At 36.4% G+C, this 24,525-nt stretch overlaps 1 protein-coding gene across 1 annotated transcript; it reads right to left on the reverse strand.

Moving 5' to 3' along the window:
* Positions 1-400: 400 nt before the first annotated feature.
* PAFAH1B2 (platelet activating factor acetylhydrolase 1b catalytic subunit 2) lies at positions 401-24,121 on the reverse strand. The gene is made up of 6 exons (XM_016134914.2): positions 23,967-24,121; positions 15,719-15,806; positions 9,394-9,483; positions 8,231-8,347; positions 6,991-7,113; positions 401-3,685 (listed from the first exon to the last, which is right to left on the reverse strand). Exons 2-6 carry the CDS (start codon positions 15,797-15,799, stop codon positions 3,407-3,409), a joined length of 690 nt encoding a protein of 229 aa, XP_015990400.1. The 5' UTR covers positions 15,800-15,806; positions 23,967-24,121; the 3' UTR covers positions 401-3,406.
* Between the last annotated feature and the right edge of the window lie 404 nt (positions 24,122-24,525).

The raw sequence follows: 24,525 nt of genomic DNA on the forward strand, positions 1-24,525 counted from the left end.
CCAAAGTGTAAAAAAGAAAAACTGGTAATTATGTGTGGGAAATGGAGAAAGAGTGGAAATTGAGACATTTGATGTGAATAAAATCTAAAATTCTGAAATTAGGAAAAAGGGTCAAAAGATCAGTTTAATGGTTTGAGTTAATTACGTTTTTAACAGCTAGATATTCTTAACCAATCCTTTGACAAATTTCCCACTTATTTATTTATCTGCTCATCTTACCCTACCATCCTACACCTCTAAGATTAAGTGATGAGGGCCAGCTTGGTACATTCAGTCCCACAGAAAAGCAGCAGGATGATCTAAGTATCCAATTTGCTTGTGGTAAGGTAGGAAAAAACCACAGCTCTTCTTTTCTCCACTGGAATACAAACTGTGACAAATGAGGCAGAAAGACATCAAGTTTGAGTGAAATGTTTACATTTATATTGAAATATGCACTAAAACAGAATGAGTTCTACTAGCCAATGAAACTTTGCCAAAGCAGAATCACAAACTTCTGTTGGGGAGGTCAGTCAGCCAGCAGCAGTGATCCCCAAGCAAGCATACCAAGAGGCAGCCTGGGAGACGCCACTCCAAAAAGCCTCCTTTCAAGAGACCCCAACTCACTTCTCCCACATGCACCCACACAGATTTAGGAGCGTGGACATGTTCCACATTTTTATATATTTTTAGTTTCTTCTTCATGGCAATAAATATAAAATTGGCAATGTTCATACACCACAGCACAGACAGTATTTTAGGCTTTAGCATACAACTGTAAACAGTGACTAAGTGAAAAAAAATAAAAAGAATGAGAAAGTTGGAATTTTAACAAGACAGAATTCTTATGAGCAGGGCATAAGCTACTCAAGATTTGTTTTGCTAAGGTTTTTGACAAAAGATTCAGGTTTAGGCAGATGCCCTCAACAGTTTAAACAGTCCCAAGGTGGTGGCCAGATCATTGCCCATAGCAGTCTAGAATATCGTGGACAGCAAAACATAGGTCCTAGATCACTCGTCAGTATACCTTCCACCTGCCATATTCAGGATATGACCACAGAAATCTTTATACTGCCATCACCAGCTGCCATCTAGTGCAGTGGGAATGGGTGGGCAAAGGAATTAAAACTTGCTAGGAAAAAAATAGAATACCTGTGCTACCTGCCTGGAAAGTTGGCCCCTTAACCACAAAGACAACTAGGACATTTCACTTGGACAGTACATTTAAGTTTTACGTGTGTGTGTGTGTGTGTGTGTGTGTGAATGAGAAATCCAAAGATTAAGCATTAAGTTCCGACACTGTAGAAAACTGGGATGTTAATCAAAGAAAACCAGATGAACACTTTTTGCCTGAAGTAGTGCACAGCAAGCTGGCAAGAAATGAAAGTGGACTCAGTATTTGCACATTAGTAATGGGACAGACTTTTATTTAAAAGGATAGTGGTTCAAATACTATTGCTCAAATAGCTCTGGTAGATAGAAAATGTAGTAACATTCAAGGTTTAGACACATAAGCAAGGAGCTGAAGGCCAGCTCATAGAGAGATATGTAATCCTTAGCCAAGAGAAGCTCAAAGCCTATGCTGCCCAAGTAACCTAATGGGTTTGTATGGACCAACTCCCACCCCCTGACAAACAGAAGACCTGGATAGGAAACTGTCTTTTCACACACAAAATTGTGGCTTAATTAATTCTCCTCTCTAGAACTATACCTCAGCTAAGAGAAAAAATCTGTCTTGAAAAATTCAAGAACCTGGGCATTCAGAAAGAAATTTTAATATAGTAAAGTTTAGTAAACACCATGTGTACTTTCTGTTGTTAATGAAGACATGATATATTTAGAAAAGTATGTTATTTTTTTAAAAGACCAAAAAAAAAAAAAAAAATTCTAAAAAGAGGCTTGACAAGAAAGAAAAAAAAAACCAGCCCAAGTTCTATCCCTCTCAATAAGTGGCTCTTAGCACAAGTCAGCAACTCCCTTCCAACACATAAAAGCACTGCTATTTGCCTTGCAAGCAGAACATACAAATATGCCTTAATTACTGAACTTGAATGTTAAGCAGAATCACTGCAGAGCACACTTGGATGAGTTAACTTCAATATCCACCTGGTCCAGTTTATGTTTATAGATCCAGTTCGAAATATTTCATAGGTATATTGAACAATAAACCTTCTATTGTCCCATTATTTTTTAAATGGCAGTTATTGTAGCTCAAACAAACCATTTAAGATTATAAAGAGCTCTCTTGAAGAAATTCTCAGATGAATACATTAAGGAGAAATCTAAAAAGTTAAATAAACCTAGTTCTTTGTTACTAAACTGGTGGGATCAAATATAACGTCTATTCTAAAGAGCAGCTTCACTTGTTTCCCCATGAGAAAAGACCGAATTTTTCTGGACTGATATAATTTAAAAACTAAGCCAATAAAAAAATAAAATACACACCTTAAGACACTATAAAACGTGAAATAACATCAGGGCTAATGGAATGGGAAATGAGTTCTGATTTTTTCCCCCCAAAAGGAAACTGTAACAGGTTATATGAGAAAAACCAACCAGAACTCTGAATGTGGATAGCACTACAGACTCTATAGCACATAACACCACACAAGAATGAGTCACACATCAGTAATATCACCATGAGACTAACTGGCTGGGGACTTATACTTCCAGCAACAGAGCTCCTAGGTCAAAAATGTGTTAAAAGCTTGTAATGTCAACAAGGACCAAAAAAAAGGGGGTGGGGAGAGGAGAGGAAAGCCTGCATGCATGGGTCTATTATAGACATGATATTCAGCAGCATAAAAATAATACCCTCCACAGAGTCGCCCCAATAGGAAAACACTTTTTTTCACTGCTAAGCTTGGGAAAGATTAAGTGGAACAAACTCACTTGTAACTATAGTATCTCCCATATTTGAATGACAAGTATGCCCAGTCTGCTATTATGTTGAAACATTGAGAATACATGAGCAAAGTAAAATAAAAAGGCTAAATTATGAACCTTAAAAACTGGGGGAAAAAAATCTGCTTTAAAGCCAAGTAGGTGTGATTCTGATCACTATTATATGTGACATAATCCACAGAAAAGAAGGCCAAGAAAAGAATCTTCATTTTGTTCAGTACTTAGGCTTGATGTTGTCCTAGGAAAAACAGCGATATTCAATGAATGTATCACACATACAACTAAAAAGTCCCCTTCTGGTTTCAAATTTAAACAACAATCTTCCTTGGCTAATTCTTCGGTGTCAAACAAACCTTCTATGTACAGGATCAGTTTAAATCCCTCCTCCCCTTCAAACACTAGATATGAACATCCAGGAACATTCTACAAAGCAAAGTGCCTTAAGAAAGAGAAGGATTCTGTAGTGCCAGTGACATAACTGATCTGAGGAAGCTAGGATGCCATTAACACTGATGAGAACCAGTCAGGCAATGGTGGTTTGTTTCTCCTCAGGTGTTTCCTCCAACAACTGCATGATCAGTTCATGGAGGGGTTTGCAGATCTTTGCGTAGCCCCCTCCTGTGAGATGTAGAAAATCAAACATGTCGTGGCAGGAGATGGCACCGTCCGAGTGCACGAAGCCCCCATCAGTATCCAGGAGTTGAACATTGGCAAGCTTGGGTAGGGAAATCTTGAGGAGCTGGTTCACCTTGGCATTCTTTTGCCTCAAAGGGTTGGGCTTCTCACCTCGAGGTAACAAACCCTGGAGCAGAGAAAAACATAAGAAGAGAAGAATCACTTGCTTTTCTCTACTTATTTATTTGTGATTTCAGGTACTGGAACACCTGCTCCATTTGGTACTTTTTACACCTTTGATTTCTTAAACACTGGACAGACTGGTTTTAATTAAAGTTCTCTGACCATTCCTTCTCAGTTTCTTCATGAGTTCCTCTTCCTTCCCCTGTCCCTGAATTGGTGGTATTCTTCAGGGTCTTCTTGGCTCACTGCTCTTCCTATGCTAAACACTTTGGCCCAGATCTCTTCCTAGAGCTTCAGAACTACATACTGAACATCAACAATAGAACTAAAACTGAATGTACCTGAGGCTCTCGCAACTTAACATGTCCAAAAGCAATTCATCCTCTTCCCCCAAACTATGCTCCTACATTCTCTACAACTGGTCATTCCAACACTCCAAGTCTCTCATCCCACACACCTTATTTACCATTGAATTACTCAGGTTTTGCACTCTAGATATTTTTCTAATCCATTCTTTATTCTCCATTCTAATGATATACATTGCTATATAATGTACATATACATTATATATACATATAATGGGAATTAACATACTATTCACCTCAATTAATATGAAATCTCCTGACTGGTCTTTCTACCTTCAGTGTTGTCTTCCCTTCACATCATTTTCAACAGTCATGAGAATAATCCAGCTCAAATACACATCTATTGATTAATTCCACATGGAACCTGCACTACCACACATGAGAAACAAGAGCTGGAACAAATGCTGTCTTGATGAATCAGAAACACATAGTATCTGGTAGGTTAAAAGAGAGATGTGTACTAAATCTGTTTTTAACTTATATGTTAACAATTTAATAGAATTTTCAGATAAATCAGATGTCTTTCTGCTATAGTAAATAAAAGCCTGGTCTCATATGGCAAGAACAAGGTCTTAACATCTAAAACTAGAAATGGCCTTTATAGATATTGAATCTGTCATAAAATTGTCAGATATCCTGACCTTTAAGTTGGTTTACAGCTAATGACGCCATACACCCAGTTAGTTATTTAGGCAAAAATTTTGCCCTCCATTTCTCCTATAGAATATGGAAAGAGGTCTTATTTACCAAAAATAGATTTTCTGTGGGTATTCTAAGAAAATATATATTTTTTGTGCCCGGAATAAGTACTTGTTCATGTCTGTTTAAAATTTTTTCAGCAAAATGTCGGAGCCTTGATTACCAATTTATTGTGTGACTGTATAGTTCCAAAAAAAAATAATGACTGCTACCATAGTCCATCTCCTTCTATCCTTGTTAAGTGCCTCAAAAATATTATAAATGAGGTAACCCTAAACCCTAGGTTATATGACTGTTAAGTATAAGGGTCTGTATCTAATAGTTAACAAAACAGAGCAGCCTTCAATGCTCACATATCAAAGTCTGCTTGAGATATAATGAGCAACCAGGAAGGATGGCCAGTGAACAATAAGTATATACTTTGTTCTGACTTTCAAAGAATACCACAGCAGTCATAACAATAAAGAATGATTAAGCCTCAAGACAGGGCACCATACCGATTGTAATTTTCAAGCAATGATGAGAAAAAAAGTTTATGTATTTTCCTTACTATATGAGTACTAAGGACATGCTATGTGATTTCCCCCCTATAATAATTGCTAAAAATATCACGTTGAAACAACAAAAAAAATATGCTCCTAATCCCTTTACCATGTAACAACTATTTTAATTGTCACTTTTTTCAATTGCATATATACATTTAAGTAATTCTAAATAAAATATACATACTTAGTATTCCAACTTTTCACTTAAATACATCATAAATTGTTTTCACACAGTCCTCAGAAGTGTCATAAGATTACTGCTATTATAGTCAATGTTTCATGCAATCATCTCTCATGCAGTTGACTATTTAAGTTATTGTCAATGTTTTAGTGTTATAGGTAGAACCATTGTATACCACAAATTGAAAAGTCTGGTTGAATCGAAGAATACTTATGGAGAATTTATTCAGCAGCTTTCATGCAAAAAATATGTCCTAAGCAACTATAACGTACTGGACACTGTACTTCACAGGTGCACTCTGCAATTCCTTCTGGAATAAGGCAAGATATAAACAAGTACACTATATGATATACCATAAAAAAAAAACAAAACAAAACCTGGCTCCCCAGCACCTATAAAGTGAAATCCAAACTCATAACATGGCGTACACATGACTAAATGACCCGGCTGTGGCCTCTGTCTCCTAACCATCCCAGTCTCAAACTATATTCAATCACAACCCTAAAATTCTTCTAGCACTCTTGTTCACTAACTCAGCAAACACATACATGTATAAGCCTTTGATCATCCTTTTTTTTTTCTTCTGTAATGCTCTCTTCTTTCCTATCCCCATTTGTCTTGAGGCCAATTAATTCTTTAAAGCTAAATTCAGATATTAACTTTTATGTCTAAAATACATCCTGTTCTCCCCTTACTCATTAGCATATGGTATAATTATTCTCTCCTTACATTGCTGTGTCGATCTACTAGACTGTGAGCTCCTTGAGAGGGACTATGTCTTTTCATTTTTGTATGTGCAAGACTTAGGACAGTATCTTGTACACAGTAATCCTAATGTTTGTTGAATAAATGACTACCTTCTTAACACTATCTCATGAAAAACCTAAATACATACCAGACTTTGCTAAAACACATTTTTAGTTGGGGTAAAGATATCTACAGGTAAACTTTTACATTGAAATAGAAAGCTGTTTATCTCTGAGACCATGAAGACTTAATGCTTTAACTCTACAAAGAATAGCAATTTCTATTAAAGGTAAGACTATAAAATACCTATTTTCTTGGTGACGAAAGCTCTGATGTGTTAGAGAACTCAGAGAGTCTAACAAATATACCACCTTTAACATATTAATAGTGGAACGTAACAGCCCATCTAAGCTAATCCAAAACCAGGTCTAATAAAGAGAGACTCAGGAGTAGGACAAGTCTCATATGCAGCTTTAAAAATTATCAGAAGACATTAAAAATAGGTAAGTAAGTAAGTAAATAAATAAATAAATAAATAAGGCTACCTGAGACCACAAAGAGGATTTCTACTTCTAAACAAGGATGAGCAGATAAAAGATGACCCCACAGCTGGTCTGGGAAATGATGAGACCGGTAAGACAATGGGATATATCAGAGAAGAGTTTCTCAGCAGTATCATAAGCTGCTTCCACCTATCATGAACAATCATATTTCTAAAAGATTCACTTGACCTAATAACATCACGGTCTCTACCCACCCGAAGATTACATACCAATACAATGATTTTGGCCTGTGGCTGCCTTGTGTTGATAAGTTGTACGATGGCCTCGATTCCACCTGCTACTTCTTCTGCCGTATTTTCATGGTTGTTTGTTCCTACCCAAACAACAATGACCTATAATTTAGGGAAGAAAAATAGGGGGAAGGGGAGATAATTACCCAGGAATAAAGGAACTTCTCAAATGGTATTGGATATCTTCAAATGAGCAGCCACCTTAAAACACTAATTCATGCCTCATATATATTAGGATAAATTCCAAGAAGATTAATACAGAAATAGTAAAACAGTAATATGAGGAAATAAGAGAATTCTTTCATTGCTGTGGAGTAAGAAGCTAATTTCTTAAAACCCAGAAACTATACATAGATAATAAATTCAATGTATAAAAATAAAACCTCTACATGTCAAAAAAAAAAATTAAAGTGAAATCTAAGAAACTTGGGGGAAAATATTTGCTACCTTCATAATAGTGGGTAATGGGTTAAAATACAGTTGCTCTCAAGGAATAGAGTCACTGGAGTGGATGCTGGATCCATTTTTAACAGTTTTTTCTCTTTAAAAAATAATTTTACAAATGTGGCTGTCATCTAGGAACATACATTTTAGATGACACACAAAGTAACTCTGTCACACACAAAAAAAGATGCATGAGTTTTTCCATTAGAGAGGCAAAAAATAAAATATAACAAAAGCAACTGTTATCAGTGGCTCAGCTTTGTCTTTTTCTCTGGGGTTGAAAAAATTCTATGCAGGACATTTGTAATGTAATAAGGTACTGGGTACATGTTTATGGTGAACCTTTGTTCACATATGTTTCAAATTTTCTTCAGAAGAACTTGGAGGCTTTGATTATCAATTTGTTTATATGGTTAAACAGATCCAAAATTACTTCCTTAAGAGAATTTTGGCCCTGCTCCCATAGCCCACCTCTGAGCAACTTTCTACTCATACTGCCTCACGTTCACATTAGCATCAAATCTCTTCCTCCAGTTGAAGATAATTATAACAATTATAAATATCATCCAAACAAGCAATACACTGATTTCTTAATTAAATATGTATTTGGAATGATCTAAAGCAATGACATCATTTATCTTAAAGGGGCATGAAGCAAAGAACAGAGAATAATGCTTTAAAGAAGCAATTTTTTTTTACTATCAGTTTCAAGACAATTTATCTGAAAAAAGACTTGAGATTAATGATATTCTTTAAAAAATAAATTTCATTTCACCTTAGGTTTAATATTCTCCAGTTCTCCATTTTTTAGTCTCCACAAAACATGTCTTGTTGTATCTCCCCCAATTCCAAAATTCAGTGCATGGAGTGGGGAAAAAAGCTCTCGCCATATCTAAAAAGAGAAAAATTTGATTTATTTAAGCTAAAATTAGTGGGAAATAAAATTTCTCAACTGCAACGTGCTGTAAAGCATCTGAAATAACAATTTCCATTTTCTGTATTTGAACATAACACTGCAAATGGTGTTACAATTTGAAGAGCTTTGAAGATGCCATTGTATAATTCAGTTCTTCATGCAGCATTATGTCTCAAGAACTCAGTCACACCTCAACCTGATGTCCCTTAAGAGGTAGGAATAAACTCTTCTTTCCTTTTATTCCACCATTTAAAGCAGTAGTCGCCAACCTTTTTGGCACCAGGGACCAGTGCTCCTATGAGAACCTAATGCCTGATGATCTGAGGTGGAGCTGAGGCAGTGATGCCAGTGCTGGGGAGTGGCTGGAGATAAAGATGAAGCTTTATTCACTTGCCCGTTGCTCACCTACTGCTGTGTGGCTCAGTTCCTAAGAGGCCATAAAGTGTTACTGGTCCATGGCCTGGGAGTTGGGGATCCCTGAGTTAAAGGAATAGGGAAAAGTAGAAACATAATATGAAAAAATTTAAAGGGCTAGAGCCAAAAAAAAATAACGCTATCTTTTATTTTGAATTTCCCTTGGAAGAATGCCCAACCTTACAAAAAGATTTGGAACAGCTCACTACAAAATATGTAATATAAGAAAATTGTAAAACACATATAGTTAGAATTGAGAATCATAACTAGAACAAATAAAAATGAGCAAATACAAGTAAGAAAATAGTAAAATACAAATAAGAATTGAAAATTGTGACTAGAATATAATAAATATAAAGCTTCTTGGAAGCCGAGGCAAAAAAAGAAGTCTAGTTATTAAAAAATGCTAACTTTTTCTGGTCTCGTCATGCTTACTGGCACAAAGAATCCCATTAGGTAGATCTGATTTTCCTTATGCTCTGAATTAGAGCTTCTCTAAAGTATCATGCATAAATCTGTAGGTTCAGCTCAAAATAAGAGTCTGCTAGCAATGAATGGATTTACATTAGTAGCCAAGAGCCACCCCCACCCACCCCTTCCACATTTACCTCATATTGCTGCATTAACTGCACCATGGAGTCCCCTACAAACAGTACATCAGGCTCTTTGTCTTTACAGTCCAAGACAAATCTGTTGTGCTGGTGTGAAGAACAAAGAAAAATTAGAAACTAGCACTTTCCCTGTGGGGGTTTCTTGGCCTACCCAGAAGTCCAACAAGTTACTCTGTTGTTAAACATTCTATTTGTCTCTAAAGCTGATTCCTCTTGATTTGCAAATTAACTGCTGGAAATTTCTCCCTACTCTTACCATATCGATCATTCCAGTATGCTTAAGAAAACCAGAATTTTACTGAAACTAGAATAGAAAAATACATTTAACATGTTTTTTAAAAATGTATCTTTTCTTCAAACTTTTTAAAATTTCAGAAATACATACAGAAAAGCTGAAGTAATACCACAAACACCTTTATTTCCTCCATCTATATTCAACAATAACATTCTCCATATTCGCTTTATCTGTGTATTTGCTGAACCATTTGAAGGTAAGTTACAAACATGGATTCTGTGCCCTTAAATATTTTAGCATGCATCTCATCTCCTAAGGACAGTGTCTTATAAAATCACCAAACTATTATCACATTTAAGAAATTGAACAAGAATCCCATAATATCTAATATTCAGTTCATACTCAATCTTTCTACTTGTTCTAAGAAGTGAATAAAAGTATTATATCTATTTCTTCTATCAAGAGGTATGTATTTTGCTTGGATGTTTTTAATATGCAAATGTCTTTGCAAATGTCTGTTAACTCCAAATATGAGACACTGGCAAACTAGGACTCAAGCCTTTCTCAGTCTAACCCACATTTATAAGCAGTGGTAACTTAGTTCTGGACTACTTCTCTTTGCTCTAAAGGCACAAGACACTTTTTAAAATGGATTTTACCCATCAATGCTAAAGGACATAGTTTAAATTTTTATATTTAAATTTTTATATTCACCCATCAAACAAATTTACACGATACTTTAGGCAACGGGTCTCTAACCCAGTTCTAGGGAAAGGTCTGAACACTGTTTCTTTTTCTCAAACTACATTCAATTATGTTTCCCCTAGGAATTAAGGAAGTTACTATTTAAGTATATATGCTGATAATATCAATGGCAGATGACACTGTGGTGAAACTGAGATATTTATCTGCTACAGGTGAAAATACAAAAATACTTCTGACAATTTATTAATTGTCAATTTATTTGACAATTTATTAAAACAGTTCCTCTAGGATTTGGGATTGCTTTTCCTTTTTTTTTCATGTTCATGTCTTGAGTAAATAATTTTTTTTAATTACTGTTTGAATAAGTTTTTAAACTGAAGGGATAAGATGAGCAAGAATAAAACTTTAGCTCGTGAGCAGATACACTTTTATATCATGTCAACTCTCTACTGCGTGTACTATATACAGTGCCAACTACCTTTCAGTACTCATAAAATAGCTCATTTTTAGAGTATCATGAAATTCAGTCTCCGCTGTTCTAAAGGTTCTAGTACTCTACATTTTCTTTTTAAGTATAAAAGCAGTTGCAATAAGTTTGGGGAACTATAACAAACAGATCAAAACAAAACAGCTAAAATCTTACCACCTTAACTCAGTAACTACTACCATGTGGGGGCATTTTCTTCTCAACCATTTTTTCACATTAACCCCACCCTTTTTACATAGTTGAATCATTATGCATACCTCCTTCTGGCACAACTATCTGAGGACAGAAAAACCTATGTTCCAAGTCTGGCTTGTCTACTTTCTAGTCCAGTGACCTTAAGCAAGTACATAATATATGAGTATTGTTTTTCACACCTGTTGGCAACTGTTTTAGAGTTGAGAAGATGAGAGTTTTGAAAAGGGTCCCTCTTTTGGCTGGCACCCAGTAGGTACTCGATAAATAGCAGCCCTTATAACTGCTTCATGCTATACTACAAGTATTTTTCCATGTAGGTACATGATTTTCAGAACCATAATTTTTAATGGCCACATAACATTTAATTAACATTATTTTTTTTTTTTTTAGCTTTCTCCTATTGATAGACTTGCCAGTAGCCATATATGCGAAGAAAAAATTTATACATATTTTTTACATGTTGGGAATTCTTAGGTCAAAGAGGATTAATGTTTTCATGGATATTTCCAACTTCTTAACAAAAGAGCAATATCTATATTGACTCCAGTGATATATCTATCAGTACTGGTTTTCCCATACTTGTACCTGCACTGGATATTAATATTTCTCTCCCTATCCCCCCTATTGTTTTAACCTGTACTTTTGGGAAATAAAAAGTCAAACACTTCCTGTCATATTTATTGAAATACTTATCTAGTGGTACCTTAAGGATATTTTTACTGATACTGTAACAAAAATATCAACACTTCATCTTTAATATTTACTGCAAATACTTTCATCAAGTCTGCTGCTGAATCTTCTTTTTCTGGTTAATGTTTTGATATGGTTTGTATTAAATTTATCTACAGTAGAGTCTTTTAATATCACCTTTAAAACCCCTTTTATTATGGAAAATATTAAACATATACAAAAGTAGAAAGAATACAATGAACCTCCATGTCCACATAGCAATCATCTAACTTACTGCCACTGTTATTTCAGTCATTCCCCAACTATTGCCCCACCCATCCTGATTGTTTATTTTGAAGCAAGTTGAGGAAATAGCATTTCATGTATATTTCAGTATGTAAATATTAAAGGATTAAATATATAACAATAGAAAAACTACTTCCCCCCAAATTAATAGTAATTATTTAATATCGACAAATAACTGGTGTTCAATGTCACAAAAGTTTTTGTTTTATAGTTTGTTTTCTTTTAAATCAGGACCCAATTTGTTTCTTAAATCCCTTTTAATCTACAAGTTCCTCCTCCATCACCATCTCCTAAACTTATTTTTTAAGGACTGTAACTGTCTGACTTATAGAATCTCCTGTAGTCTGGATTTTGTTGTCTGCATCCTTGTGATGGTGGTGAACTTGTTCATCTGTTTCAGGCAGTTCCTGATATGTGGTAGCTAAATCTACAGTAGGGTTTAATATTTTGGCAATACTTCAAGGGTAGTATGAGTATCACTTCAGTACTTGTTTTAATCATGGTTTTTAAAAATGTTTCAAAGTAATTTTAGATCTATGGAAGAGTTGCAAAGATAGTAAGAATATGCCCATATACCCTTCACTTAGCTCCCTCCAATCTTACACCTTACATAAGAACAGTACATTTGTTAAAACTAGAAAATTAACATCGGTAAAGACAACAATTAAAACAGACTTTATTCAGATCTCATAAATTTTTCTACTAATGTACTTTTTCTGTTTCCAGAATCAATTCAGGAAGTCACGATGCATTTGGTCTACATGTCTCCTTACTGTCTTCCAATAAGGGAGTTTCTTGGTCTTTCCTTGTCTTTCATAACCTTGATGTTTGGTAGGTATTTTCTAATATGGGTGTTTGTCTGATATTTTATCATGAATAGACTGAGGTTATGGATTTTTCTAAGACTACCACAGAGGTGATATGCACTTGTACTACGCATCAGGGGGGTTCATTATACTGATATGACTTATTACAGGTAAAGTTAACATCAATTACTTGGTTAAAGTGGTGTTTACCACCATTTCTCTACTATAAAGTGATTATTTTTCTTTCCATACTCTATTTGTTAGAAATGAGACACTAAATCCAGCCCACACTAAAGGTGGGAGGGATTAAGTTCACCTCCTGGAAAGAAGGGTATTATACATAAATGGTTATATGATAAAAACCACCAAAGTAATTTACAGGGAAAGGCTTTGAGGCTAGACAAAGATTCTGCTTCCTCTTAAAGTTGTGTCCATTAATTATAGTATTTATCAATGTATCTTGCTGCAGTAATTATTACTATGGTGTTCTAATCGTGATTTTATTTTCCCCTCCTTCTTTCTATATGAAATTGCTCTGTAAAGATGTGTACCTCCTCCCCTACTTATCCATCCAATCATTTATTTATAGCAGACTGGATTAATGAATATTTATTTTATTCTTTGTTAAAAACCAATCATATCATCATTTATTATATTGCTCAAATTTTCAAGCTTTGCACTTAGGATGTTCTTCTAGATTGGTTTCAAAGTTAATATTGTCAATAGGAAAATCCAGTATCACATATTTTCTATGTGATGCACTGAGGACACATCACTTCAGTGATATTTCTGCCATACATTTTTTTCCCTTTTCTTTTTTGAGTATTTCCTTACTTTCTTACACAAGAGGCTCCAGACTTATCTTTTCTTTGTTCTAGTTGCAGAAATCAATCATTTCTCCAAGAAGCCCTGGTCCCTTTCACTGGAGAACTATATTTAAAAACCAAGATCCGTGTATATATTTTAATATTTAGTAAAGGTAGTCGTTTCACATTATGCAAGCTTTTAAAAAAATTTAATATTCACTTTTTCTTCCTTGACTAATTTTTTCCTAGTCATTGCTAATTATTTAAAGCCTGCTAATTTATGCCAGGAACAACAAAAGCATCTAGTTTTAGTTACTACTTTTAATAAAGTTATAAATGACCTAAATGTCCATCAATGAGAAAATGAACAAATCCATTCTAGTATTTTCATACAGAGCAATGAAATACTATTTAAAGAAAGAAAATAAACTATTTAAGTAGTATCAGAGAGATACTACTTAAAGTATAAAAAATACAGGAAATACTATGTTATTTGAAAAAAAAATTGTATTGAAGTAACATTGGTTCATAACACAAGTTCCAGGTGTACAACACTGTAATTGAGTAAGTGTATACACTACAATGTGCTCACCACCAAAAGAGAATACCGTTTTGGGAGTGGGGAGGTAGGACAGGGAAAGAAATGTGATCAACGAAGGGTATACAGAGAATAATAATTCTATTAGCAATGTTTTTTAGAGTGAGTGGCAAATGCACCAATGCTCAAAAATATTTAATATTTTTTTAAAGACATAAACAAAGAAGGAAGATTAAGAATAACCAAGTAGTTGATCCATATGAGAACAGATGGGAAAAAATCTAACTACCACTCCAAATAAGCTAGATGATAGACTGATTTTTAAGCTTGGGAAGACAAAAACAAAAAGAAACCACTACACAACTATAAAGAGTATAAAAACAATCACTAAATACTAAAACTTGAAACTGGAGACTTAAAATCATACAGATTTGTTACTTCAAAGAGGTAATATGGTTAGAAACAGAAAAAGGTTAAATATAGTTATTATTAATTGAACGGTTTATTAAAGGAAGCTAAGAATACTGAAGAAAATGCTAAAAAAAATAATTCTAAAAAATCAATGGGACACAGTAAGACGACAAAGGAGCCAGCTTAAAGGGATTGCCACTTGCTAAACCTGGGACAATCTGAGCTTCAAAATTATAATGGCTTATAACTCAGTGAATAAAATAAGAACCAATGGGTCCATACTATAAAAAAATAAGAACTGGTTTAAGTTAACACCATCTTAACCAAGTGATCAAAGTTCATACAACAGATCCTCAAATAAGGTCGCTTCAATCAACACTATTTTCTTATAATGTTGATAAGATGCTGTAGGAACTTAACTTTTGTTTATATCAATTAGCGCATAGAAAAACTGGTTTCATTATACATAATTTTGCTTAACGTCTCAGAACCTATCGTTAAGTGAGGACAAGATGTGACAAATAAATGCAATGTTTGATTCCAGACTAGGAAGAAAATTGACACAAAGAACATTATTGGGACAACTGGAGAAGTCTGAATGTGGTTTTTAGATTAGGTAACAGTATAATATTAAATTTCGTTATTTTAATAACTATACTGTAGTTACAGAAGACAATGCCATTGTCTTTAAAAAAACAAACAAATATTTAGGGGTAAAGGGGCATGATGACTGAAATTTATTCTCAAATGGTTCAGGGGGAAAAAAACCAGTATTTTGGTATATATACAACTAGATACAGATACGATAATTAGATGTGGCAAAATGTTAAGTCTAGATGAAGGATATAGGGAGTTTTTTTCTAAAGTTTGGTAATATTTGCCTAATTTTGAATCTACTTCAAAATTTAAAAACAGCTAAAAAAAAAAAGGACTAGAGACATTGTTATCTTTTTAAATTATCAGAAGGCAATTTCCGTGCTTAAAAATATTCCTCAGATCCAATATCAGATGGTGATTAGGTATGATGTTTCTAATGTTAGGCTTTTATTTACAGTAATAAGTTCTTGTTGACCATTAAAAACAATGTTTTGCAGCTTTGGTCAAAAGACTCAAAAATTGAAGAGACTCATCTCATGTGAATAATACATGTGCACTTTCTTTTACCTGAGACATCCATCTGTCATCTCCTTGAATATCTTCTGCTGCATGTGGAATGGCTGCTGGGTTAGAGTCTCCTTGGCTCATTCTACTCCTGAGGAAAAAAATGTCTGTCATGTATCATTCATTAAAAGGAGCTTTTATTTGTTACCACTTAAAGACTACACATCAAATTTAAAATCATAGTTTAAGTTTCATTATAGTTTTGCCTAGAAACAAAACAACTAGACTTTTCTTTTCAGTAGAGACGAGTTCCAGGACACAACTGCTTCAAGTCTTATAAATTTCTAACATTACTAAACTTCCAGACAGGTTTGAATATCATTTAGGAACAGTGCATTACATTTAAAAAAATCTGTTTCAAGTATATACTTTACATCATTCTTATTTTTCCTGATTACATATTACTGACTGTACTACCAAATGACACAAGGAATTAGACACTTATAGTTCAATAAAATCTATACTAGTCTTTTAGGCTTATAGTTACACAATTACTATAGCAATGATTAGAATTCACTGGTTACTAGCACTGCACAAATAACTGTACTACATATCATGATAAAATTAGTCAAAGGCTCTGGTCCTGGTCTCTGACAAATGTTTACTAGGTATTTTTATTTTTGACAGGTCTCCACTAAGAAAATTTTATTAATAATAAGCCAAAATATGGCATCTGGTGGTGAAGAATAAATAAATGAAATTCAGACATTTTAGAAATGCTAATCTTCTAGAAAGACAAATGAGAAACCAGACTGTTTTCAAACAACTCTACTAGAGCTATTAGGCTCAAGAGGTCACGTGGAAAATGCAAAGGATGATGAAAGAGAAAAATCTTTTTTTTTTCTCCTCTTATGAAAAAACAGGCCATGCTCATATCTTTTTCTTTCCTTTGCCATCTTCAAACACAGCTAAGCTTTCTTGGAAAGAGGATTAAATTGCATCACTAATTACACAAATAAGCTCAGTTCTGAATGACATTAGGTCTAACAAAAATTAGGCTCAAGTTTAGGCCCAAACCTGACTGAAAATGTAAAATACAATCCACACTCTGTGTATATATTTCTTTAGATTATTAAAATTTGCAACTATCAGAAAATAACAGCTATCTATGAAGTACTATATGTACTATGTTTTATACATACCACCTCTAATTCTTACAAAAGTGGTGTAAAATGAGGAAAACGAGGATCAGACAATTAAGGTAATTTGCACAGGAAATGTCTGACCCTAATAATGTCACATCTGGCTCACTGATTACAAACCAGTTCATGAGTGACTCGCAAAAGGAGTTTTTATAGCTAACTATTTTATCCAAAAGACATGTGTAAATACTACAAAGAACTAAAAACAGCAAAGTAAAATACAAGAATCAGGAAGAGCGGCAAGGTGGATTTTTATAGTTCTAATGAGAGTATGTATGAGGTCTATTTGGAATTTCACTAAGAAAAGTATGGAAAAATTAAAAATTAAAGGAAAAAGAACAATTAAAAGGGTTAAAACAGTCATATCGAGTTGGTTAATTTAGGGGCTTTGCTTTTGTTTCTAAATCCATAAAAGTCTGTACCTTCTATATAAAAGTTTCTTTGAGTCTAAGTTCAAATTTAGATTTAGTCTGGCTATTCAGGTCAAATATGACATGATGCTTAACAACAGTTTTAAATTAAACATTACCATTCTTCTCCACTGAACAAAAACTGTATTAGCCTTAAGACAGACAAGGGGCAACCAACTTTTCCCATCTTATGGATTCCAAAATTAGATATATAAAGAAAAATAATAACAAACAGCTCCATTTACCACTAATTGATAAAGCCTATTCCTAACTTTTTAAATAGATTTAAGGAACCCAACCATTTCATTAGTTTTCATTTATTTTCCCACCTGGGAAAACACTTAACATGTTAGGTATTTTGAGGCAAAAGTTAACTGACAGTTATTTGACAGTATAATTGAGAAATCAAAACTAATAGGAGAAAAATAATCTATTCTACCCTTACTTTATGATTATATAATTAAAACTTTTTCCATAGTGATCAGAAATCTACATAACTCACAAAGCTATTACCCCACTAAATCTAGTACCGCTCTTCCCACTTATATATTACATTATTAACCATCTTCCCATGCTACACTGTACATCTCCATATCTACTCTGCAACTATTCATTTGCACCTCTTAATCACTTTGCCATCCCCCCCAAAACCCTCCGATCTGGTAACCCTCAAAATATTCTCTTCGAGTTTATTTCTTTGTTGTTGTTATTTTGTTCTTTAGATTTCACGTGTACATAAAATCATGCAATATTTGTCTTTCTACATCTGACTTATTTCATTCAGTCCAACGCCCTCTAGGTCTGTCAAGGCAGTTTCTTTTTCCATTCCCTTCCTTTTAGTCTCTGTGTGTCTTTTAATCTGAAGTGAGTCTCTTGTAGGCAGCATATGTAGGGGTCTTATTTTCTTATCCATTCAGCCACTCTATCTTTTGGTTGGCGCAGTTAATTCTTTCCCGTTTGAGGTACTTGTTGATAGGAATGTAGTTATCATTCTTTGTTTGTTTTTGATACATGGTTTTTCTTCTTGAAGAAGGCCCTCTAACATTTCCTGTAATACTGGCTTGGAGTTGATAAATTCCTTTAGCTTATTTGTATGGGAAGCTCTTCATCTGTCCTTTGACTCTAAAAGATAGTTTTACTGGATAAAGTATTCTTGGTTGTAGATCCTGGGTTTTTGGTTGTAGATCCTGGGTTTTCATCACATTGAATGTTTTGTGCTAAGCCCTTCTGTCCTGCATAGTTTCTTTTGAGAAATCAGCTGCCAGTCTTACGGGTGCTCCCTTGTAGGTAATGAACTGCTTTTCTCTTGCTGCTTTTAAGATTCTCTTTGTATTTACACTTTGGCATTTGAATTATGATGTATCTTGGTGTCTTGGTGTGGGCTTCTTTGGGTTCCTCTTTCTTGGGATGCTCTGAGCCTCCTGGGGTTGTATGTTGATTTCCTTCACTAGGTTAGGGAAGTTTCCCATCATTATTTCTTCAAATAGCTCTTCAACGTCTTGTTTTCCTTCAGGTACCCCTATGATATGGATATTTTTACATTTAATTGTGTCCTATAGGATCCTTAAATTATGATTATAGCCTTGGCTTCTTTGTCCTTGCTATTCTGATATAGTGTCCTTGGTTTCCTTATCTCTATGTCAGTGGTTTGATCCTCTTCTTTATCCACTCTGTTGATTCCGTCTAATATACTATTCATCTCAGATAATGTGGTCTTCATTTCTGACTGGTTCCCTTTTATAATTTCTATTTCCATTTCTGTATATGTATATACATTATCTCTTTGTTACAGTTCTTTACAATCAGTGTTTTGAACTCTGCATCTGTTAAGATTGCTTGACTCCATTATTCCTGGAGCTCTGTTCTGTTCTCTCAAATGGTTTCTGTTTCTTGTCTTACTATTATGGCTGCCTTTCTGTGTCTGTTTCTATGTACTAAGCAAAGCTCCTAAGCCTCCCAGTCTTATTAGCGTGGTTTTGGGTAGTAGGTGTCCAGTGGCACAGTCCTGAGGGAAGTCCGGCTGTGGGCCAAGTTTAGCTCTACCCTATGCCCCTCCAGGGCTACCTGTTAAGATTCAGCAAGCAATCCACAGATGTCATGCTTATAGTTGCCTCAAGAAACCACACCAGAACTCAAGGCCAGCTGCCACCGGTGTGAGTCTTGGAGTGGGCTCAGCAAGGAGCATTGGACTCACCCCGAGAACACAACTGTTATGTGGCTTGGGTGGGATCATGAGTTGGGGGAGGTACAGTTTCAGGGAGTCCTCTAGGGGAAGCAACCTCTGTTATCCAGTTTGATGACATCTCAGCTATGGTGGTGCTGGGTCTGCACACTGGGAGCAGCGGGAGGGCTCAACAGAGGGACAATGTATACTGCTAGCACTTCTGCCTGGGAGAGAGCCTCGCCTCCGGCCCTCACTCCAAGTCAGTATCCCGCTATAAGTCCCTGGTTCCCCCTGAGCAGCCTACCTGGTGCTGGTGCTTAGAGCAAGCAGGTCTGTCACTGCCAAAGTCTGCTCAGGAACATGGCCCCTTTAAGAGGCATCTGCAGTGCCGGCTACCGCAGCCTCTGTCCCACTCCGCTGTTCAACTGGGTAGCCTCACCCAGTCTTCGCTGCCTCCTACCTCCTCTCTACCTCCTCCTGTTGCAAGTTGATTAATACACTCCCTAGTTTTAGTACTTCTGTTCATCTAGATCCCAGGAGACTTTACTTGCTGTTTGCTCAATGGCTGTCACAACTTTGATTTGGTCTCAAGAGGATGAACAGAGCCTCCATCATCTATGCCATTTTACAAGTCCTGAAACTATTTTTACTGGGGATTGTTTAAAGCAGGAGTCCCCAACCCTTACTGGTCTGCAGCTGTTAAGAACTGGGCCACACAACAGGAGCTGAGCAGCAGGCGAACAAGTGAAGCTTCATCTATACTTGCAGCCGCTCCCCTGCACTAGCATCACCATCTCAGCTCCACCTCAGATCAGGCATCAGGTTCTGATAGGAGCACCAGCCCCTGGTGCCAAAAAGGTCAGAGACTGCTGGTTTAAAGAAGAATGACAAACTGTGACTATGAGGTATCTTCATAATAATATGTATTCGATCACATCCCTCACCAATTAAAAGATAAAATACAGGCCATTAAGTTCATTTCAGTTCTTGGGATACTATGTACTGATCTTGTTGAAAAACTTTAAAAGAATTTTGACAACTGGAGGGTGTCTAAAGGAAAGGAGCCAAGATGGGAGAAATATGAAAACCTGTCACATTAAAAACAGTTGGGAAAAAATGGATATGTTTATAATCTGTAGAAAAACTGGTTGGAGAAGAGGAAAACAAAGGGCATAAATAGTTGTCAAGATATTCAAACGTTACTAGGAAAGGCTATTAGGCTTATTCTGCATGTTCCCTAAAGAGGAAGAGAGGGCCAATAGACAGAATATACAGTGAGGCAAATTTCTAACAAATATACTACAAAATGACATGGCTTGTCTCTCAAGATAGATTCCTACAAGAAAGATTCAAAGACAGGCTAGGTGAACACCTAATAGGAAAGCAGAAAGTAAAGTAACACATATGAGTAAAGATTGGTCCAGATTAGAGGGGTCCAAACATTTTTTAATATTTTAGAATCCTGAAATACATCCCTATATGTATTTATAAATTAAATGTGAATTACTGTTAACCTGCATATTGTACTGTTCACTATATTGTTAATCTATATTATATTATAACATATACATATATCGATAAGGTTTACTTTTTTCTTTTTTACATAAAAAATAAATGAAGAGAGTTCTAAATTTTTCCCTGTATTACAATGGATTATGTTACATATCCCTGGGAGTAGACATACTCTACTTTCAAGACCAATGATCTATATAAACTATAGGATCATCAGAGTTCCTCCAACAGGTAAACTGATCTAAAACAATAACAGCAATTAAGATTTATTAAGAACTTACTATTTACAAGATACTGTGCTAGGAGCTTTGTTATTTAAATAAAAACTAAAACTCAGTTTTAAGGAACCTGCTCCATGATAGGGAAAGCCAGAATTTGATCTCTAGGTGATATCCCTTTAAAGCCTATTACTCTTAAGCAAACGACATAAGGCTCTATACAGAAAAGAGTATAAGGAAAAATGATAAATTATAATTTATTAAGTCAATTACTTTTATCTTTTATTACTGCTTCTCCAATTTAATAGCATTTCCTAAACAAAATACTTTCGTCTTGATCTTAAAATTTTTTTCATGCCAAAATGAAAAAACTATATGGGTAAGAAACTGAGGAACAAAAATGTCACTTATCTGAGGCTACCAGGCAGGCAGAACTGGGAGAAGATAACATAATATTCCCAACTAGCTAGTCTGTTTTTGTTGTTGTTCGTTTGTTTTAACTATGAATTCAATGTCATCCTCTTCTTCCTCTAAAGAGCAAAGTATCTGAGCAAAAATTTGTTTCTTTGTGCCTTCAGCCACTTGAATTTTGTATTATTTTGCCAAATCAAAATCATACAATACAAAGTAGCTTTCAGTTTCACCTATGCCTATGGCTTGGTAACATTTTTAACAGTAGGTAAAGAAAAACTGCCAGAAACCCATGCAATCTCTTTAAGAGGCTGGAAATATACAACCTAGGGGACTATGCCTTTCGCAGATGCAAATAATTTGAGAATTATATAAAATAAACTGTTGTATTCTTTACAATAAAAATGAAGAATGAATTTTGAGCTACCCAGAGAACAACTGTGGGTAGGTCGCCAAAATCTGAGTGATTTTAGGTTTGACTTAAGTTGAAAGAAATATTGTAACATAGTGGTACTGGGTAAAGCTGTGATCTGTAAAGTACTATCTAGGGAATTTGACTCCTATCTCACCTTACTGATTCATAATTTCCTGAGTGTAGCATTAACTTCTGACGTCACTAATAGCGTTCAATTAGAAAATCCCAGCCAAATGGAGATAAAGGCCCAAAGAACACCAAGCTTTGTTAATTGACCAGGAAAGCTTTGATAGTCCATTAAAATGAGTTCTCTGGGTAGATGAAGAGTAAGAGACTTGCAGAGCATCTTCCTATTTTCCTGAATTTTCTATCTTTTTTACTTAACTTGGGCTACAAGAGTATAACAGAATTATTTCCAGATGATTATACCAGCATGGTGTAGTGGGTCTAAACAGAAATCAGTTTTAACAACAAAGAATTATAAATTTTCAAGCTGAGCTGGATAGTTATTTAATTCAACCAGGAAACAGATGCAGGAGGAAAGTCGCACTAAGAATGAAAAGATTTAAAATGTTTCCACTTTGACCTAAGACTCTTCATTTTGTCTTAGAGGCAGTTGGTAGGGTTATTCTGAAGGGGAGAGGCAGGCTTGATCCTGAATATCCTGCCTCAGAGGGCTGGTGGGTGGGTCCCTGGGGCTCCAGCATATCCATAATTTATTATCAAATGCCAAGCTAACAAATTAAAGCACAATGATTTCCTACTCCTCCCCTGTTCCCCCACAAGGAGGCAACCTTTATATCAGAACAATATACCCAGGAGAATCTACTAAAGACACAGGCATATCCAAGGCAAAGGCTATTCAAATGTTCAGGGTATACAATCCTCTGTATTTTCTCCTGCCTCTTTCTGCACACCTTTATCTCCCCTCTCTCAACTTAAAGTTGTACAAAATGAGGACCTAGGGTAGGTCCCTATGGTCTTCCCTTTCTCTGTGGATAAGCTCTAAAAAGAGGCCAAACTTCAAATGTTTGATTTTCTTAAAGTTTATATATAAATTATGAAAAGCAACGCTGGCCTGAGAGCTATGAAAAGCAGAACAGTGGGTCGACATATAATGGGTTTGTGACAAACCTATAGGCCAGAGGTTCAGATCTGGTAAATGGACATGGACCAGGTAAAAAACACCTAATGAAACCTGTCCATTGGCAGGTTTAACTAACTGTTTGACCTTGGGCAAATAACCAACCTCTCGGGGCCCTATTTCTGAAATGAGGTGCTGGACTGGCTAGCCCTCCAAGAAATAATCCCTTCTGAGTTTTAACAGTCTGTGCATTTTTAAGATATATTAGAGAAAGAAACAGATAAGTTTCTAAAGAATTGAAATTTTTTAACAAAAGAGAGAGGAAAAAGTGCTCAAAAAACAACAGAATAATTGGGCTGGCGTTAAACGCCTCTCAGACAAGAGGAAAGAGAATAGGAGGGTCAGAGGTACAACACTGGGGATGGAGGGAAAGGCAACAGCTGAGACTAGAGGCAGAAGAGTTGCTACAAATGGTGCTGACAGCGGCGAACCACCCGCCAAAGGAAGCTGGGGGTACAAGGCGGCCTCCACCAGGGGGTAGAGAGGACAGTGCGCCCCGCCACCGTATTCCTCCACGGCGAAAGACGAGGTGGAGGCGGCGGCCAGCGGCAGAGGAGAGTCCACAGGTTTAAGGGTGGGGTGTTTGGGAAAGGCTCTAAGAGGGCCCGCGAGCGACCTGGAGGTCCGGGTGCAGCGCGGGCGGCTAGGGAACCAACGCCGGGCCCGAGCATGGGGCGCGGGCGCGCACGGTCCCCTAAGGGTCGGCAGTGGGTGTGGGGGAGGGGCCCTGGTTGATGGGGGAGGGGAGGTCGCGGGCCTCTCACAATAACAAATCGCAGTCCCTTCCAACCCCCACTCTAAGCCACAGGTTTCCCGCAACCCTGGATACACTCACTCAGGCAGAGGGTCCGTGCGGGCCCAAGCGGCTGAGGCGTCGGCGGGTGGCGCGTCTGTCGCTCGCTCAGTCCCGGCGGCCCCGCTCCAGCGCGTCCCTCCTCGGGCCCCAGCACCAGCAGCAGCCCCCCACTTCCGGTTCCCCTGCCACTCAGGCAAATGGTTTCCGGAAGTCCCGCCCCATCCTGCCTGACCGTAGCTTGGCTCCCCACTGCTTACTTTCCCTCTCAGCGGGCGCTCGCTGCTGGCGCCCAGGTGGCTTGCCACGCCCCACGAGGTTTCCCGCTTTGTTCTCTATACTGCCCTTTCTTTGCTTGTAGGCTGGATGACTTGGGTCCTTCTCTTTCCTCCAGCTGCATCCCTCAATCCTGCGTTAAAGTTACCGCGGTTTGGAGATGACATTCGGAACAATGTGGCGTGACCTCACACTGACGCCATTCCCTTTCCATCCAGCCAATTTGGCTTCCTTCTCCACTCCATGGAATAAACCAGATTGCTGCAAGTTGGAGGGAAGTAGGGCCCCAAGGGTAATAAGATAGTCCCCCATATTTGTGAATGGA

The sequence above is a fragment of the Rousettus aegyptiacus genome, unplaced genomic scaffold, assembly GCF_014176215.1.
Source record: "Rousettus aegyptiacus isolate mRouAeg1 unplaced genomic scaffold, mRouAeg1.p scaffold_m13_p_5, whole genome shotgun sequence".
Lineage (NCBI taxonomy): Eukaryota > Metazoa > Chordata > Mammalia > Chiroptera > Pteropodidae > Rousettus > Rousettus aegyptiacus.

What these genes read in the sequence shown, in the direction of transcription:
- PAFAH1B2 (XM_016134914.2), bottom strand. Translation starts at nt 15,799, where the DNA reads ATGAGCCAAGGAGACTCTAACCCAGCAGCCATTCCACATGCAGCAGAA. An exon ending in ATGACAGATGGATGTCTCAG is followed by an intron (nt 9,484 to 15,718) that starts GTAAAAGAAAGT and finishes TCTTCACACCAG; the next exon opens with CACAACAGATTTGTCTTGGA. An exon ending in AGTTAATGCAGCAATATGAG is followed by an intron (nt 8,348 to 9,393) that starts GTAAATGTGGAA and finishes TTCTCTTTTTAG; the next exon opens with ATATGGCGAGAGCTTTTTTC.